We start from the raw sequence: 19,765 nt of genomic DNA, 5'->3' as shown, positions 1-19,765 counted from the left end.
TTTTTTTTTGACAAAATATTTTCAGTCATTCACCACTTTGTCATGAAAGTATATATAAAAAAAACCCAAAAGCTTTTTGTTGTGCAAAACTTAGCTGTACTTTTTTATATCATTGTACTTTTTCTGCTGAAATATGATTTTGAGACGGCAATGTGCTTCACTTGTTTACCTAACATTGACAAATGAAAAAGGAAATTGATGAATGAGACCAATTGTAAGTATTTGGGAAGACGTTCTCAAGAGGGCCTGTGTGGCCCTGAGACGTTCCCGACAAAGGCGCCCACAGCGTATTGATCTTACTTAACACTTAAGATAGTTCTTGATTTATGACTCTCATTTGCAAACAGGGATGAGCACTGAAAAGCTTGAAGTTGTTTTCTATGTTGCTATTGAACTATGTTATCTTTCCATACAGATGTAATAGGGCGGCTTAAATTTTTTCACTTTCAGAAAGTCAAGATTACACAATTACAAGGCTGTATTACATTTATTTTACTAAGATTACAGTTACGATTATGCATGAAAAGCCTGATTATGATTTTGATTACAATTATGGAAGTATCCCATCGACAGATTACGATTATGATTGCACAAATATGTAATTGATTACTCAGATTACGATTAAGTAATCTGCGATTACTCCAAGCCTGATTGGAGGTATGCGCAAGATGCAATTAGTATACTGTCACCGCCGATGGATCCATGTTGTCACATGACCTGACAAAAGATAAAGTTACTGACTCATCAAAACTATTTTCTCATAATCGAAAACAAAGTGGAGATTTTGAAGAGACTTGATAGGGGAAAAGTGGATCCTTTTTTGCAAAAGTGTACCAAGTGGGGAAGGCTACAACTTCGGGCTCAAGTGTTTGAAAATAAAAACAACAGGGAAAGTGATGATGATAACTTGGCAGATGGCGTTAACTCTAATGCCAGCACCCTTTCTCATACTCAAGCATTCAGAGTTAGAGGCTGTACTTGTTTTGTTCAAAACCCAGTAAGAAAGTAATTAAGCTTAACTTTTACTTACAAATACAAATGTGACGACCAGCAACAGGTTCTGGGCCTAGCCATGCTGGTACTAGTCAGTTTATTACTCCCCAATGAAAATCAATGGCCCTCTTAGAGCTATCCCCCCCCCCCCCCCCGCTCATTACCGCTTCTTCCCGTAAAGCTGTTCCAAGTGCCTACGAACCTACTAAAGAAATAATTTTTCCTAATTTCCAGGTTAGCCTGAGATTTGAATAGCTTAAAACAATTTGTTTTAAGCCCTCATCCTGCTTTCCGAGAAAAAATTTAACCCGTTAACATCTTTCACTTTGCTGATTGAGAAAGAAAGACTTGGCAGGTACAAAAAGAATTTTAAAGCCCTTTCGGAGAAAAATTTGTGTTTTATCTTTAAAAATGAGTTAGAGTCTGTTTTTGCTTTCAGAAATTAAATCATTTTTCTTTGTGTAAAGTTGGTGCACTCGTCAGAAGTTTTTTTTTTTTGGTTAGTTACTGTATAATAGTTCCTCACTGATACATACCTACAGCACTGTAACATTTTTTATTTATGTTCAGTAAACATTGAGAACTAATTTTTGTTAAAATTTTTACATTATTGTATGTTATGCATATAATGTACAACCACTTGACTAAATGGCATACTATTTCTCTAAATGGTATTTTCTTTTGTTATTTTCAAAAACTCGAACTACCTAAGGTCCTAATTAGTTTGGATTTTTGACATTCTCCAGTATATTTAAATATTTATAGCTTGTTTAAACAAGTTAAGTTTTTAGAGCTTGTAATAATAACTCAGGATTTTGCAAAGTTAGATCATAAGCTAACTTTGCCAGTTTTGAATACAACATACTAACCTCGCCATCTTTAATAAGATAAGGTGAAGGATTGAGATCAACTACAACCGTAATAAGAGAGCCTTCATCTTCACCTAAAAAGAAAGAAAAAAATAAACAAACCAAGAATCATTTATAATACAAATCAAGTTAGGCACACTTTAGTCTTTAAAATAGTTCAGAAAAAAATGACTTAAGTGATAAGTGAACTCTTCATATATTTCAAATAAAAACAGATGTGAAAACAACAATAAGTACTTTTATATAAATTTTACCACAGTTTATATAAAATTTAAATTTTTATTTACAGTCGACTCGGGATAACTTGAAGCCTTCTAACTTGAATATTCCTTTATCTCAAAGTTTTCATTCGCCCCAAAATAATTTAGTGTTTTTAAAATAAAGTTGTCTCTATAGGTATTTGGAGTGTACTCCTTTTAAGTCCAAGTTTTTGTAAAGTTTCGTTCTCATTTTATGCATAAAAAGTGTAGTAACCAAACTAAGAATTTTTTTTTCTCTTTAACACATTGCATTGCTTTTCAGCTCGCATGATTTATTTACAATAGGGGTAGGTCATAGTTAAAGCTGTAGAACACTTTCATCATTACTTCTACAGCCAAAAATTTCTGCTTCGAACAGATCATGCCTCGTTAACTTGGCTTTTAAACTTCAAAAATTCGGAATGCCAGATAGCTAGGTGGAAACAGCGGCTCCAGAAATATAACATGGAGATCAAGCACTAAAAAGGGCTGTCTCACGGTAATGCAGACGCTTTATCAAGGAGACCCTGTCCTGAGAACTGCCACTATTATTCTCGAATTGAGAAACAGTATGGAACGACTAGTCCTACTGCCTATCAGATGACTTCAACATCATCAGAACCCGATCCATGGAGTGACGACCAAGTTCGAAAAGATCATCTTGAAGACCCAGACATAAAACCAATTTTAGAGTTCATGGAAAATGACAGTCGGCGACCTAGCTGGCAGGACGCTTCCATCTTCAGTCCTGCAGCAAAAAGATACTAGGCTTTATGGAACTCACTCCATTCACGGAACGGCGTACTATACCCAAAATGGGAATCTGACGATGGTAAAACATCCAGATGGCAGTTACTACTTCCCCGATGAAGGATTTCAGATGTTCTGAAGGAACTACATAGTAGTGCGACTGGGGGACATTTTGGTATCATGAAAACCCTCAATAAAGTTTGAGAGTGCTTCTTCTGGAGCAAGGCTAAGGATGACGTGGAGAAGTGGTGCCATTTTTGTAAAGCCTGTGCTGCCTGTAAAGGACCGAAGAAAAGAAGCCGAGGGAAGCTACATCTGTACAACATTAGAGCTCTTTTCGAACAAATCAAGATCGACATCCTGGGTCCTCTACCAAGAACTGCTGAAAAGAATAAATACATCCCTGTTTCCATTGAATATTTCTCCAAATGGCCTGAAACATATCCTATTCCAGATCAAGAAGCTACCACCATAGCAGAAACTCTAGTTCAGTATTGGATCTCGAGATATGGAACACCTTTGCAGATTCATTACAACCAAGGGAGGAATTTCATCTCTTCTGTGTTTAAGGGCCTATGTCAAATTCTCGGAAATGAGAAAGCTAGGACAACACCACTACACCCACAATTGGAAGGCATGGTGGAGAGATTTAACCGAACAATCCTGAATAATCTCTCACTTATGGTCTCCAGAAATTAACAGGATTGGGACAAGAAGCTACTGTTGTTCCTGCTGGCCTACCGCAGTGCTGTCCACAAGACTACCGGATATGCCCCATCTCAGATGCTCTTCGGATGAGAGCTTCAGCTACCTTGTGATCTTGTCTTCGGTCGTCCTACGGATGAGCCTTTATCGCCTGAGGAGTACATCCAGGGTCTCCAGGCTCGGTTGGAAGACGTTCATAATTTCACACGGGAGCGAATCAACATCGGGGCAGAGAAGATGAAGACCCGATACGACACAAGGTCTACTGGACATGAATTCAACGAAGGTGACAAGGTTTGGTTATGGAATCCCATCCAACGGAAAGGTCTTTCGCCCAAATTGCAGTCGCATTGGGATGGATCCTATAAAGTCCTTAACCGACTGAATGACGTTGTAGTGAGGATTCAAAAATTCTTGTTATGATTGTGTTTTCTGTGTCTGATTAGTTATTATTTAATGTGTGTATTTTTAAACTTTTGATAAAAGTTTGGCATCCTTTCTGGGGATTGTACTGCCAGGGACGTGCAGGCCTTAGGAAGGGGTCAATGTTACAAATTCTGTAAATAGTAATTGGTTTTGTGATTAATTTGTTGTAATCTGGCTAAATTAGACGTTTGTTCCATTATTTTGCATCTAAAATTATTTTAGTAATGTAACCTGTAAATAACTTCTTGTAATGTAAATACAATCCCCAGGGCCGGATTTAGGGGAGGGTAGGCGGGGCTACTGCCCTGGGGCCTCCACAACAAAGAGGCCCCCACAATAAAATTTTTACAAAATATGCTAACTTTCACAGGTCAGCAAATTTTACCTTTTTTCTCCCAGACATTTTTTTTTTTGTATTTCTACAAAGAATGCTTGCACAAAAATAATATTATTATCAATATATCAGAAAGCCCTGATTGCAAGTATCCATTTACTATCAATTTTTTATTTGATTGAGCATTTCAGTGGCAATATATATATTTTTTTATTCATTTAATTTGTAATTTGTACCTATGAGTTAACACTAGAAAGACAGCATTTTGCGTATACCTAGAAAGAATAGCAGCGGTCACTTTGACCGCCATACTTAAACGATTACAAATTTCCCCCTTTTATGATTTTTAACCATAGAAAAGATTTGTTTCAACATGTCAGAGTTTAATTGAACAATTTAATCATAGTATAGTCTGTAAATAAGTCTCAGATATTTTTTTTAATTTTATGTTTAATCAAGGGAAATACACATGCTTTACACAATTGGCATTGAGAAAGAGCAAATTTGTACAAAAAGAGGAAATTTTCTTAGCATGTAATAACTAACAAGTACTATAATCAACCATTGCATGTGTTTGGTTCAAAAAATATCTAAATATCGCAAGATACTGTAAATTACTATCTTTTACAGTATTTCAAAATACTTATTCTGTCATGAAACCTGTATATTAGCCATTAACAGTTTTTTTTTTCTTTCTGGAAATCAGAACAAATACTCGTAGATTTATTTCCGCATAGTTTAATTTTACACTATTTTAACCTTTTTCCTGAGGTAGTACTTATTTATATGCAGCAAAATTGATCAGTGGAGGTGACTTAGAGGAAATTGGAGAAATAGGAGTTCTGTTTTTGAAATTTTCCCCTTTTTTCGGCGTCGGATCCTTTTTCCTTTTTCTTTCACTGCTTTTTATATTTTGAGCATCAGTTTTTATTAGCGAGGTTTCTTCTGATTCTAACTCAGAAGAACAATCCTTTTCTGTGAATCTAGGCTCCGAAAAATATTCGCAATAATCTCATGAAATCAAACTATTCTCATCGCTAGGAATATATTTCTCTTCAGATAAGTCAGACTGTTCATTCGAACAATAATCTGTTTTAGATAAATCTTCAACAGTTTCAGGAATTAATGTTCCTATAAGTTATGCTTGTCAACGGTTCTTCTCGACATCATGAAGATAATTATGTGACTGAGTACTTCATTATCATCGAAGAAAATAAACGTCAATGCTTCAAGCAAAGCACATGTTTTGGTGCACAAAAGAATTCCAGAAAACATTTTTGGAATTTACCTGTTTATATTTACTTCTTTTCAGATAAAAAATAATTTCATGTGCCCAGTCATATGCTTTTTCAAATTTACCTTTCTCAACTTTGCCTCCTGTGCAGATAGCAGAAAACTGAAACCATGCAACCAGCAGGTATTTCGCATTTTCTTAATAGTTCAAAGAATTAAACCTGAGCAGCAGGTGCTACTCAAGCTCAAAAGAACATTACTCACCCTGACAACTAACAATAGTTCATAGTACACACAACTGATAAGAGAAAAAAGAAGAAAACGGATGCATAAAGAAAGGTTCACTTAGCGGTCAAAATGACCGCAGTCAGTTTTTCTAGGTATAAACATTTATAGTGACTATAATAATAATCCTAAAGAAAAAAAAATACTGTTGAAAGATCTTAATAAGTAGTTAGAAAAAGTCAATGAAGGAAAAAGAGTTTGAAAATTAAACGCAGCAAATATGAGCATTTGAAAATCGTTTGCGGTCAAAATGACCGCTTCCGTCTTTCTAGTGTTAAAGAGAAATTAAGTATGTAAAAAAAAAAATCCGAAAAATGGTTAACTTTGCAGGTCATCCTTACAACTTCTCGCTTCTGGAGCTCAAAAATTATTTGAAGACATGACTTGAATGGAAATTTTTTAAATCAAAAATATCGGATATATACATATACAGGGTGAGTTCGATCGAATCTGCCATACGAAAGGGGCTGATAGATGAGCCCAAGCAGAGCATAGAACCACCATTATTGTATCCAATCCTTAACCGTAACCGAGTTATGGTTAATTTAAGAAAAATGAGTAAAAAAACAAAATTCTGTGAAAACGACCGATTTCTGAAATTCCTGTAAGACCTACAAGGAAAATAAGTACATATTTGGAAAGAGCAGACTAAATAATACAAAATGATACTTTTCGCATTAAGATAGTCGCATTTTACCGAGAGCTACAAGCTTTGAAACATTGGACACACTCAGAATTAAAATGGTGCCAACGTTTTTAATCGGCATTTTCAAAAACAACTGTAAGAGCTACAATCGGGCAAATCTACCAAAAACTGGCCCATTTTATTAGCTTTCAGATGATACAACAATAAATCATATTGGGCATCAAGTTCAGCTGAAAGTCAGGCTTTTGTTTGAAACAGTGTAAAAATCTGCATTCGTTAAAAAAGGAAAACCAGCAAAGAGTCACACTTTTCTATTTGCGATTGAAAAACTCAGACAAGTCCACCACAAATACAGTACAATTCTAAAGGTTTACAAATGAAAAAAAGATAATCTCAACTACCAACGGAGAGTAACTCTGCCGTGTGAGGGTAAACGGCAGTATCTGCAGAAATGAGTTTTCAAGATATTTGAAGAAACGCATTTTGGATTCAATGCTAACAACAGGGAAATGTTAGAATTAGACGTCCTTTTCGCGCCTTTTTTTCAGCAGAAGCCAAATAAGCGAGCTTGCAAAATAAGGACAACGTACAATAGATGACAAAAATGCAAAAAGAGGAAAAATGAAAAATTTGCAGTTACTGTCCTTTACCTGCACACGGCAGAACTGACTTCAGTAACAAAGTCAACAGCCTATTTTATATCAAATGTAAGTGCTTTGACATGATTTCAAATCTCAAGTGCTTGAGAGAATTCAAAGTTCCAGCCCCAAAATGATGAACAGACTGATCAAGCTCCATTGTGACATAGAGGGAATATATTTTGATAGTCGAAAGGATCAAACTTTAACATCAGCAAAGATAACAAGTCCCACAGAAAATCCCTTACCGAAGAACATGTAAGTATCATCGCAGAGTCAGGTTCTTCTTACTTCTGCCACAGTACAAATACAAATACAAAAGTGACGACCAGCAACAGGCTCTGGGACCAGCTAGACTGGTCCTAGTCAATTTACAATCCCCAGTGAAGATCAATGGCCCTCTTAAAACTATCTACTCCCTTGCTCATTACCACCTCTTCCGGTAAACTGTTCCAAGGTTCCACTACCCTGCTATAATAATAATTTTTCCTAATCCGGGGTAAATTCCCTGGTACTCCTATATCAAATTCCAGCGAAGACATTACTGAGACAATTGTCTCTAGTTCAATAGAGCAGAATGAGCAAATGGAGAACATTATTAACATTTGGGTGTTTTGGCACAAATATGAACACAGGCCCCACAGAGCAGGCGTTATACGACAGATAGAGGGAAAGTTAAAGGCTAGTATGTCTGCTCCACGCTAATGAGCTGTCTTAATGCCATCTTTTCCATGCGATGGATGGCAGAACTACTCGACCAAGGGGGCTTTCTGGTGATATTGGAAAGCGGTTTGCTATGTGTACCAATCATCCTGTTATTTCTTTCGAACCCATGCAGTTAACCAAGGAACTGTCTAATGTGGACCCGAAGAAATTAAGTAAAGATCAATGCTAATTTCTGGAAAAATGCAATAGCATCAGGAAAGGTCAATACAGACTTACTATAGCAAATCGAAACCCTGGTTGCTGAAATTACTCGTGATGGCTCATTACAGTCGATTGAATTTTTAGATTAGATGTTAGCCACCTGGAACCGTCGGAAAATTTGAAAACGGTTGTTAAATTCATCATTCGTGTGTATGCCCCAACAAGGTTTGCCGTAAAAGCCCACTGTTCAAGTGGCCATCAAAGATGGAGATAGGCAGCTTCATCAGATGCTCTTCAGGTCACGGTACCTTAGTCTAAAAAAAAACAACATTGACCCTGTCATTCATTGCAATGCCTTCTTTGTTCACCCTGAGAATATTATAGCGATGATGACGGATCATTGGTCACACGTTCTGTGAACTGAGCCTGCGATGGGTTATGGAAGCTAGAGCTTCTATAAACCCCAGCTGACCAATAGAGAGTTTTAAAAGTTCCTGAAAAGTTGAACTTCGACACTTTCGAATATTTCAACGTGATTAATTGGGATGTATGCTATACCTCATCACTTCCCATAGTCAAAGATATTACAGCCCCTGAACTCTGTTATCTTGTCACAACAGAGGTGACTTCAAACATCATCTTGCACAAGTTTGAGAAAAAACATGAATTTTCGCATTTCACTTCGTAAATATTCGTGATATTTTATTGTATTTTTAGCATTTGTAATATTTTATTGTATTTAATATTTGTGATATTTTGTTGTGTTTAAAGATGATTAAACTGAAAAAGAGTTTGCCTGATGCATTGTCAATTTTTTACATAATGTCACTCAATATTGTAAAATAAAAGGTTGCAAAGGGAGATCCAAATATTTTTCAAAACTCTTAAAAATTTCACACATTGTTTTAGTGATCAAATGGCACTTTTTGATATATAAGCTATTTAAAATTTAAAAAAAAAATCCGTCATTTTCACTCCACCCTAGAGCACACCGCACCCCCTTTCCCCTTGGTCGAAAGCAATTTTGTAACAAATTACAAGGTTGGTACTATAGACATGGGACGGCAACAGACACAATTCCTTTAACAAAACACTTTTTTAAATAATATTATATATTATTTAAAAAAAATGATTTCTGAATTGTAAAATTAGAACAGTGATGTTAAATTATTTAAAATTAAAAAGTATTTTGGAAGAAAAAAAAATGCAAACCTATTTCTGCCATGCCTTTAAATACAAATGAACACTTTCACTTTTTCAAGTTTCGATTATGTAAAAGATCCTGGAAGAAAATTGATAAAAATTTATTAGAACATAATAATCACTGCTAGAGGTTCTAAATTTTCTCATTCAACAATGCATATGCAATACAAAATGTGTACTAAGTTTTACTTTAATTTCTATTTTATTAAGACATCATCCTTCAAAATAAATAAGAACATCAAAATGTACCGCTTTCGGTATCGCAAAAGGAGAAAATATTATTTAAACTTTTCTGCGAATTGTTCACAGTTTTGGTGTCATTATTGCTCAAATATATTTTTTTTTTAGTTCAGCTTTAAAAAAAATTTCAATCAAACAGAGTAATTGTCTTTATTTAAAATTTAATTATCTTGCTTTGAAAATAAATAGCAAGATTGTTGTAATGTAACATTTTACTCAACTTCAAAGGGTCATCAATTTTTAACCCTGGATCACGCTGTAATCAATGAAAACCTGCAATAGCATACGAAAAACGATTGTACATTTCCTAATAAAAGAAATTAAACATGGAAAAGCTATGATTAAAAAAGAAATATAATATTAATTTTGCTGTTTACTTCATAGGACGCGTCAGTGTTTACATTTTCCTGGTAGTAAAGCTCTAGGTTGGCAACGGTCATTTTTGTTATACAAAATGTTTCTCAAATTGTATTGCAAATGACAAATCGTTCATCAGATACATTTTGAATTACGTTTAGGTGTAAATAGTTGAAGAAGAGAATGTTGATGTTCGGTTAGCACCGCTTTTAAGTTTTCTTGTTTTACAGTTAAAAGTCTCTTTGAGTAAGTGCGTTGTGAATATTGGCCTTTTCTAAACGATATGGATTCATGGTAAAAGTAATGCCAAACTAAGTTTGGTTTTTAATTCTGATTCTATTTCATCGATTTTTTGTGTGATATTTCCCATCAATATTAAAATATGTGTCTCTATGTGTTACTTTTGTTTATATATGTTGAAATATTTGCTAATATGTAGGTGTGTAATATTTAGAGGTGAAAATATTAAGTATTGTATTGAAATCCAAAATCTTATGTTATATACTATCAGTATTTCTTTGTTGTCATTATACTTTTATTTACAATGGTTTTATCAATATTCTAGGTCTTTGTTATTTAATTGAAGGATGTCTGTTTTGTTATTTCATTGAAGCATTAAACCATCATTCTGCTTACAAAAGTTCATTTAATACTGATGTAGTAATTGGTGAGTATAATTTTTCTTTCAATAACATGCACGTAATCTCATATAAACTTTACATATTGTTTCCTAATACACAATTATATATAATGAAAAGGGAATTGCGCATATAACACAAATTAGCCGTCACAACATGACACAAAAAGCATGTTGCATGTAATCTACCAGTGAAAAGAATGGTTGTGTTACAGTTGTTCTACATTGTAGCCGTCCCGTAAACTTACTTGGTGACAGGGGTGGGTCCAGCTTCTGGTTTAAGAATGATACATTACTAAATCATAGCAAATCATAAGAAGGTGGTGTAAGTGTAGTTCAGTTTTGGTCGCCTTATCTGAAGAAAGATATTTCTATATTGGAAAGGGTTCAAAGAAAGGTAACTAGACTAGTAAGGGGACTTTCAGATTTAAATTATGATACCAGATTTAATAGACTTAATATGTATAGCCTGGAGCAGAGGAGAGTCAGAGGGGGACATGATTCAGTTATTTAAATTTATCAAAATGAAAGATGTTAATGGATTAAATTTTTGCACAGAAAACAGGATGAGGGGTCATTGTTTTAAGTAGGGCCGGATTAACATATATTTACACCCAAAGCCAAACTTGGAGGTTACGTCTCACCTCACACATCCGAACTCTATCGAATCGTATATCTCCCCCCCCCCCCACCCAGCCATTACCAGAGGTGTAGTAGCGTCCAGTGACAGTTGAAGATTTCTCACTTCCCCCCTGTTTGACAGAATGACGGATGAGTTTCTTACTTTGTTTTCCTTCGATGATGTTCAAAAAAAGGGGGGTTTGGGGGTGCTCCTCCAGAAATTTTTTGAAATTGAAGCATTAGAAATGCAATTTTAGGCCATCTAAGGCTATTTAACGGGAAGTAATGGCCTTCGGAGCTTGCTCAGGAAAGTTTTCGTAACTGAAGTGCTACATTCGTATTTGTATGTTATCTTTGATGATGTTAAAGAAAGGGATAAGTTCGGGAATCCCCCCCCCCTTACCCCCATATAAATTAAGTTTTTAAAATGAAATTTTCGACGATCTTTTATTAATGATGCTGTGGAACGATGGGAGTCGGGAGAGTCCTGAATTTGTTTTGAAATTGAGGCCCTACAGCGCAACTTTTAATGTTTTTTTTTTTTTTTTTTTTTTTTTTGTGCAGGGTGATTGGTGACTCTAGCGAGGAAACTTTTCGAAACTGAAAACCAAAAAATTGTAGGACATCTTCTATGACGTGCTGACATAGATAAGGTTTAACCGTTCTTCCCCAGAAAGGTTTTGAAATTGACCTTACCTAACTTAAATACCTAATTGGAAACCGTCTCTGATGACATTGCGAGAAGGAACAGGCTTCAGTAACTCACTTTTGTAGTTCAAAATTGAAGTAGTAAAAACAAAATTCAGTAAATTACCGCCCATTAGCGGTAATTTACTGAATATACCATGCCTTGCCTTCAATTTTCGAGTCGAACCATTGCTTCGGTCACATGGCTGGTCTGTGCTAATTCTGCATTAGCTACCAGTTTTGTTTGGCCCTCTTGGCTTCCATAAGAGGTTTTCCATCTCCAGCTCAGTCACTTTCCTATACCTGACTGATGAGTGCTAATAAGCACGAAACTGCAGTCCTCGGCTGGAAATGACTGAGCTGGCGGTGTATTTCATGCATCTTCAAAATGTTGGGAACAGAACTGGGGACGTGGGGTTCGAGGGCACTCCTGCACAGATGTTTAGAGTTGAGGTCCTATAAATGAAATTGTTTGCTTTCTTTGATGGTGTTAGGGAGAGAATTAGTTTTTAGGATCCTCCCCCCCCCCCCCATCCCGGAAATTTTGGTTATTTAAGTCCTAAATGCGTAGTTGTCTTTGATGTCAGGGCTGGACTAATACTCCGTCAGTCCATGCCCCGGCACGGAGTAAAGCATTTGAGGGGCGCAAAATTGCCAAATCAAAATTGAGAAAAATATTGCGACCAAGCATCTGAAAAAAAAAAAATTCTGGCACCATCTACCAATGAAGAAGGCGCACCGTGATATCCCCTGTTCTATTCTATAATCGTAGTCTGCAAAAGTTGCAAGTAAAAGGTGTTAGTTTTTGCATAACTTTAACTAACTACAGAGCCTTTAAAATAATTTAAAATGAAGGAGAATCATCAGTAGGATCATCACCAACAGGAGCACCCCAAACTGTGAATTTTTTGGGAGATCTCAGTGACCTCCCACGGCGTGTTCCAAGTCAGAGGGGGTGGGCAGTGGGGTAAGCATTGATTTTAGTAAATCGGCAATTTTATTTTAGTAATGTAACGACAGGAACGCAGCGTTAAAGATTTAAAAAAGAATGATGTAAATGAATTTCTTTTCTGTAAAAATTGAGAAGAAAATGCGAATTAAAAAAAAATGTTAGAAAAAATCAGAGAACATCTGTACTATTCAAGTATACCAACTAAGAGCCGCTGAGATGAAGGTTTAGATCTTTTTAAACAGGAACAGAAAGCTACTTAGGGGCCATTCATTAATTACGTAAGGATCCCGAGGGGGAGGGGGGTTGAAAAAATCTCTACATACCCTTACTGGGGTGGGGGAGTCAGACCCATTCTTTCGTAATATTTTCCCAAGTTGATATTTTATATTAGAAATCGCGCGGTCAAGTGGTTTAGCAGGGATCCTATTTCATTTGCTTCAGGAAGGTAAAAAATGTATTTGAATGAGCAGTTTTTTACTTGTTTTTCTCAAAGAATGAATAGTGTAAAAAAAAACAGAATTGCCTTGCGTATGGCATGTTTTTTTTAAAATTAGTATCACATCGTATACAAAAAATATTTGTAGATAAAACATGCAGTCTAGATTTCTTTTAGTAAATGTTTCTTTGCACAAAAAGGTTTTTAAAGAATAATTATTAATAGTGAATCTAACATAACGCCAGTAAATATTTGTAGATAAAACATGCAGTCTAGATTTCTTTTAGTAAATGTTTCTTTGCACAAAAAGGTTTTTGAAGAATAATTATTAATAGTGAATCTAACATAACGCCACTCTTCAAGAAGGGGTCTAAAGGTATTGCTGGGAATTATAGACCTGTAAGTTTGACTTCGGTGATTTGTAAGATTTTCGAAACTTTGATCAAAATTAAGATCATGAAGTTCTTAGAGACTAATAGTCTGTTGACTAGTTTGCAGTATGGTTTCAGGAAAGGTAGATCCTGTACTACTAATTTATTGCATTTCTACGACAAGGTTACCTCAGCTTTGGATAACAAAAAATGTGTGGATGTTGTTTATATTGATTTTCAAAAAGCTTTTGACAAGGTACCGCATGTTGCTCTTCTCAGCAAGTTAGCTGACATAGGAATAGGAGGAAAAACTTTACTTTGGGTTAGAAATTGGCTTACTAGTAGGAAGCAAAGAGTAGTTGTGAGAGGAAATCATTCTAATTGGAGTGATGTTTTAAGTGGGGTTCCTCAGGGATCAGTGTTAGGGCCTCTTTTGTTTATTATATTTATGAATGACATCAATGAAAATATTTCTGGAAGTAAGAATTGTTTTGCTGACGATGTAAAAGTTATGGGGATTGTCGAAAATGAAGAACAAGTAAAACAGCTGCAAGAGGATTTAGATCATATTACTAAGTGGGCAGATAAATGGGGTATGGCAGTTAATGTAGGGAAATGTCAAGTGCTACACTTAGGTCATGGAAATAAACGTATGAGATATCGTTTACAGGGTTCAGTCATAAATCAGGCAGAAAATGTTATGGATCTGGGTATCTTTATTAATCAGGACTTCAAGTTTAGTCAACAGTGCAGTATTGCTAGTAACAAAGCGAACAAAATGCTTGGGTTTATCAATAGATCTATTTCAAACAAATCTAAGAAAGTTCTTCTGCCTTTATATAGGAGTTTAGTAAGACCTCATTTGGAGTATGCTGTTCAGTTTTGGTCGCCTTATCTGAAGAAAGATATTTTTGTATTGGAAAGGGTTCAAAGAAGGGTAACTAAATTAGTAAGGGGACTCTCAGATTTAGATTATGATACCAGACTTAATAGGCTTAACATGTATAGCCTGGAGCAAAGGAGAGTCAGAGGGGACATGATTCAGTTATTTAAATTTATCAAAATGAAAGATGTAAATGGATTAAATTTTTGCGGGGAAAGCAGGACAAGGGGTCATTGTTTTAAGCTATTTAAATCTCAGGCTAACTTGGAAATCAGGAAAAACTACTACTTTAGCAGGGTCGTGGGCACTTGGAATAGCTTACCGGAAGAGGCGGTAATGAGCAAGGGAGTGGATAGCTTTAAGAGGGCCATTGTTCTTCATTGGGGACTAATTAATTGACTAGGACCAGCCTAGCTGGACCCAGAGCCTGTTGCTGGTCGTCACATTTGTATTTGTATTTGTATTATTTTGAAAATGGAAGTGGAATCTTACGTAAGATGGGGGGGGGAGGTGTAAAATCTTACCTACCCCTACATGGGGGAAGGAGGAGGATCGAAAATTGCCAAAATCATCCTTACGTAATTAATGAATGGCCTCTTACAGTAGCTTTTCACGATTACGTAATTCTCGCGAAAATGAAGATAACAGTGATTTCACGAGCTGAAAATTTCGAGAATTTTATATAAATAGAATTGAAAGTTGAAATATTCGACTCAAAAAGATATTTCGCGAGGTTTAAATTTTCGCGATTATGAGGGGGTTTGCAAAAATTAAAGCCTTCATTTTCGCGAAAATAAGTGCTTTTACAGTACTTAGTGTATTGAAACTCATGGCAAGGTTTAGACTAAAAAAATGTATAAATTTATAAATAAACAAGATAATTTCTGGGGAGCTGATGTTTTTCTGTTCCTGTTTTTCTTAACTTCCTTTTTTTTCTCAACATGAAAATCTCACAGCTAAATGGTGAAAAATGTATGAGCCTCCGAAATATGGTTCAAACAGTTGAAAAGTCAAAAAAGAGAGAGAGATAATTTAAATGATTGTAATGAAATGTTGCACCAGAAGTTGTTAAATGGTTGAAGGGTAAAAAACGAAGGTTAAAACAAGAATTCTGCTGGAGATTCAGTCTAAAACAATGAAATATTTGACTGGGGTTGTAGGCTCTTGAATTTTCAAACATGTTAAAATTTAAGGTAAGGGTAAAAATTAAAATTTTTAGATATTTGTGTTTTTAGGACTCTAATTTCAAACGAGTTCATAGGAAAAGCCCTAGAAACCTGATCCCTATAACATCATCGAAAATTGTCTACAATTGCGTTTTAAAAACTTTAATTTTGAAAAATTTCCGAAAAAGGATCCCTGAATCTCACTCCTTCTTATAACGTCATCAAAGATTGCTTACAATTGCGTAGTTGTGATTTCAATTTTCAAACGTTTCTGCAGTAGCGCTTCCGAACCTTCCTTCCCCATCATTAAAGTTCAACTTTTGTTTAAACGATTTCAATTTCGAAAAATTCCGAGGGAAGGAGAGCCACTTAACTTTCCTCATCCTCACATTCCGAAGATCATCTAAAACTACGATTTTGGAAATTAAATTTCTGACAATATCCGATAGAGACCCCAATGCCATTCATTCTTTTAAGGTGATCAAAGAAGACCTACAATTACGTATTTTGGACGAAAAATGTATGGGGGATGATCTCCGACCCCATTCCGTTCCCTTACTTCAACAAAGTTTACCCGCCAACCAAATAGTGTACTGGTTAGGTGTTGGCATCTTACGCCTAAAGACGCAGGCTGTATCCTGGCCCCTATCGATGGATTTTCAAGATGCAGAAAATAGACAGTGCCCAAGTCGTATGATTTTGCGGCATGTAAAAGATCCCTCGATTATTCGTTTCGTTGGAAATACTCTTGTAAAAATTAAATTCCTAGCTCAGTTTCGCATCGTAAGAGCCCAGGTGCCTCAGTCTGATAAGGAAACTGGGTGTCCACCGATATTCTCGTGGCAGTGGCATCTGCCGATAACGATGCTACATGAAAGAATGGATGCTATATCGCACTTGGGGGATCGTGCTTGGTCTACAGCAGGTCAAGCACTGCAACTAAAGCAATCTACAACAGGTATAAACGCAGCCTCTTTAGAAAGGAATAAAATTATACAAGTAACTAAAATTAAAAATTAAAAAAAGAAACCCCAACTGAGTCGCGACTGTAGCATCAAAAGAGGGAAAATTGAAAATCCTTTTAAAAACCTTACATTATTAAAAATCAATGTCAAGTATTTTATTTGCTAACAAATAGAAACTGGCAACAGATAAAAATTTAAATCATTGCGTTTGTTTTCAATTGTTGGCCAACAATGAATTTGGAGATCAATTGCGTGAATAAAAGCTTAGCCGTTATTAAAATCTGCTTTTAAAAAAAGGTTATAATTAGAATTCTATGCAACATGGAAGTTCCACACTTATTCCATCAAACGCGAAAAAAATTCTCTTTATTTTGGTATTAAATTTTAAAATTTGTTTTCCCTGAAAAAAATCGTGAAAAGTCTTTTAGAGGTTTTTAATTAATATCTTCGTTAATTAATCCCATCCAAAGATGCAACCTAGCTAAGAACACTCTCCATCAACTCTCCTTTCGAACAAAAAAAAGTTTTTCATAATCGGTCCATCCGTTTAGGCGCTAGAGTGCCACAGACAGATACACAAACGCACAGACACTTATAACCAGCCCCCTTCCTTTGTGTGTCGGGGGTTAAAAAAGACAAAAACTGCTAACAACTGCAAGTTTTTTTTGTTTTTTTTTTTTTGGAAAATTTTCCTGTCCCTTTCTGAAAATTCCCTTTGGACAATCCCTACTTCTCTTTTTCCCTTTTTCAAATTTTGTTCACAAAACTAAAATTTCGAGTCATTTAAAATTTCTTTTTGAGCCTTCAATTTTCGAAAACTTCTGAAGTAAGGTCCTTTTAACATTCCTTCTCTTTTCTAATATCCTCAAAGATTGCCTAAAACAGCATATTTAGAACTTCAATTTAGAAAACTTTCTAGGGTGTAACCCCTGGACCCCGTATTTATGCGCAAAATTTACCCATAAAGAAATGCTCACATTGCTCTCTTTTTTCTTTCTTTTTGAGCAAGCACGAATTGCTTATAGTTTTAACTTGACCGTTGAACGACATCTGTCCCTTGATTATATTTTTCATGCTTGTAATACAGGCATTCACGTGCCTCGAATCAAATTTTTTATAAAGGACCATCTCAACTTTACACAATCTTTTTTATGCGAAAACAGTATCCTGCGCACAGCATTCATCATATAACTTCCAGCATCCAACCCCTGGCATTCATTTGAATTTCAACGTCTTGAATTCAAATTACAGTTGCGATAAAAGCCATTAGAAGAAACAAGAAACCCAACGAGTAGGGTCCTATCACAATTCGTGATTGCAAAAAACATAATCTGATTTCAAGAGCTCAAAATTCAAACTATTTTATTTATTCCTTTTTTTTCTTTGCACATAGAGATTAGTTATAAGATTAGTTATATGCATGTAACATGTAACACATAAGCATAATTCTAATAATTCCAGATTCAACATAAACAACCCAAGTCTCCTAATTTGTGTGCTCATATTCTAGTAAGGAAGGACCTACTCTTAAACCAGATGCTAGATCCACTCCCTCTCAATCCCCTGTCTTAAGAACTTAGAACTAGCTTGGTAACTGTTCTGCTATTTTTGAAATCACCAGAATCAAATCTGTTATCCTTTTTACAAAATGAAGTACTTCTAATGAAAATAATTATCTTTGACACATTTTGTGCGTTTACTAAGAAATGGAAAAAAAAAATAGTATGCATTTATTTACTTCTTAGGGGGAGGGGGCCTATGCATGCAGTTCAAAAGGGGCGCAATTTTTCACTTTTGCACGGAGTGGTTGAAAAACTAAATCCGGCCCTGATGATGTTATGGGAAGGGATGTGGTTCGTTGAGTCTCACTCGGAAACGTTTTGAAATCGATGTTTCATTTTAAAAAAAAGGTTTAGCTAATCTTTGAAGATGACAGTGGAGGCGTGTTCGTGGAATCTCCTCAGAAGTTTTTCTTTTAAAGTTATAAAAATGCAATTTTAGTCTTTTGGTGACATAAAAGATGGGAATAGACTTGGAAAACTCCTCCCTCCCCCTATTTTGCTTTGTCCATAATCTTTTTTTTTATTTTCAAAAATGCGTTGCAAAACATCCTGACCCACTTTTTCTTTTCTAAAAACATTTAACTGTTTTAGTTTTTCCATAATGGAATATTCAAAAGTTTGTCTGTTTGAAAAACAAACACTTTTAGCCCCCGAAAAAATTTTTTTTTGACACTTTGACCCGAGGTGATAATAAGCAGTGATATCTTCTATAATTTTTTCCTTTTTATTTAATTTGAAATACCTGGGCTCTTGAATTTCTTAATGCACTTTTGTTTTCCATTCATTTTTTTACCTAAGAAAAATTTAGAACTGCTGATATCTCTACCTTACAATGTTCTGAATCACTCTTTCTCTCTCTACATGTATTTTAATTTTTCTTCTATTTAAAACATATTTCGGGTCATCCCATGTTATTTTTATCTAATTTGTTGTGATCTTCGTGGTGAAATTTTGAGTAAAAATATTTATAAAAATAATATGTTGGAAGCAAACCCCGATAACTTACAACATTATGCATCATTGTTTTTTTTTTTTTTGCCTTCGAACCTGTGCGCCCTTTGAGAGTCAATTTTGACTTGGAGGACCCAGTCCGCCTCTGGGCAAAGCTATTTTTTAAAAGAAATTATTGTTCAAATCAAAGATATTGAAAATTATCTGCTTTGACCAGAAAAGGAACTCGACTCAATCATTACGCCCCTTCCCTATCCTCCAATTGTTTTTTTGTAATGCCAAACGGGCTGGTTGCAATCTATTCTAGTTGAACTTTGCTTTCTTTATATATACTAGCACACCACATTTTTTTTTCAACAAGCTGTTTAATATTCATTTTTTCACTGTGATGTGCGCCCTTTTCGGCTTGCGCCCCTAGGCCAGGGCCTAGGGTGGCTTATTGGATAATTTTGGCCTGGTTTTAAGCTATTTAAATCCCAGACTAACTTGGAAATTAGGAAAAACTACTACTTTAGTATGGTCATTAGGGTGGAACGAAAAAAACAAAGTTTTTATTTTCGAATCGTAATAGTGCGGAAAAGTTGCGATTGGTAAAGACTTACAAAATAAAACAAAAATTTTAAAAATCGAATAATATCTTCCGATCCCGCAACAAGCCTAAATATTTGAAAAAATGGAAAATTTCGTGTTTTCTTAGTGATTTTTCAAAAATTTTGTTTTAATGCTTCTTTTTAAGGCTCTAAGATGGA

At 35.3% G+C, this 19,765-nt stretch overlaps 2 protein-coding genes across 5 annotated transcripts in view; one reads left to right on the top strand and one right to left on the bottom strand.

The window, feature by feature from the left end:
* LOC129224671 (general transcription factor IIH subunit 3-like) overlaps nucleotides 1–9,927 on the bottom strand; it is a 61,289-nt gene extending 51,362 nt beyond the window's left edge. Inside the window, exons 1-3 of one of the 3 annotated variants that reach the window (XM_054859214.1) lie at nucleotides 9,806–9,927; nucleotides 9,198–9,267; nucleotides 1,863–1,936 (exon numbers count right to left, since the gene is read on the bottom strand). In XM_054859214.1, coding sequence (XP_054715189.1) covers nucleotides 1,863–1,936; nucleotides 9,198–9,210 — 87 coding nt within the window. In that variant the 5' untranslated portion in view covers nucleotides 9,211–9,267; nucleotides 9,806–9,927. Of the gene's footprint in view, nucleotides 1–1,862; nucleotides 1,937–9,197; nucleotides 9,268–9,377; nucleotides 9,646–9,805 lie in introns of those variants that run through there. The other 2 variants (XM_054859215.1, XM_054859216.1) reach the window with 2 other exon arrangements.
* Nucleotides 9,845–19,765, top strand: part of LOC129224666 (uncharacterized) — a 51,836-nt gene continuing 41,915 nt past the window's right edge. The window contains exons 1-2 of one of the 2 annotated variants that reach the window (XM_054859206.1): nucleotides 9,845–10,079; nucleotides 10,351–10,452. The gene's annotated coding sequence lies outside the window, so the exon portion shown is untranslated. The remainder of the gene's footprint in view (nucleotides 10,080–10,350; nucleotides 10,453–19,765) is intronic. The other variant, XM_054859207.1, reaches the window with a different exon arrangement.

Source organism: Uloborus diversus, chromosome 6 (genome assembly GCF_026930045.1).
Source record: "Uloborus diversus isolate 005 chromosome 6, Udiv.v.3.1, whole genome shotgun sequence".
Lineage (NCBI taxonomy): Eukaryota > Metazoa > Arthropoda > Arachnida > Araneae > Uloboridae > Uloborus > Uloborus diversus.
This window is presented reverse-complemented; position numbering and strand designations above follow the sequence as displayed.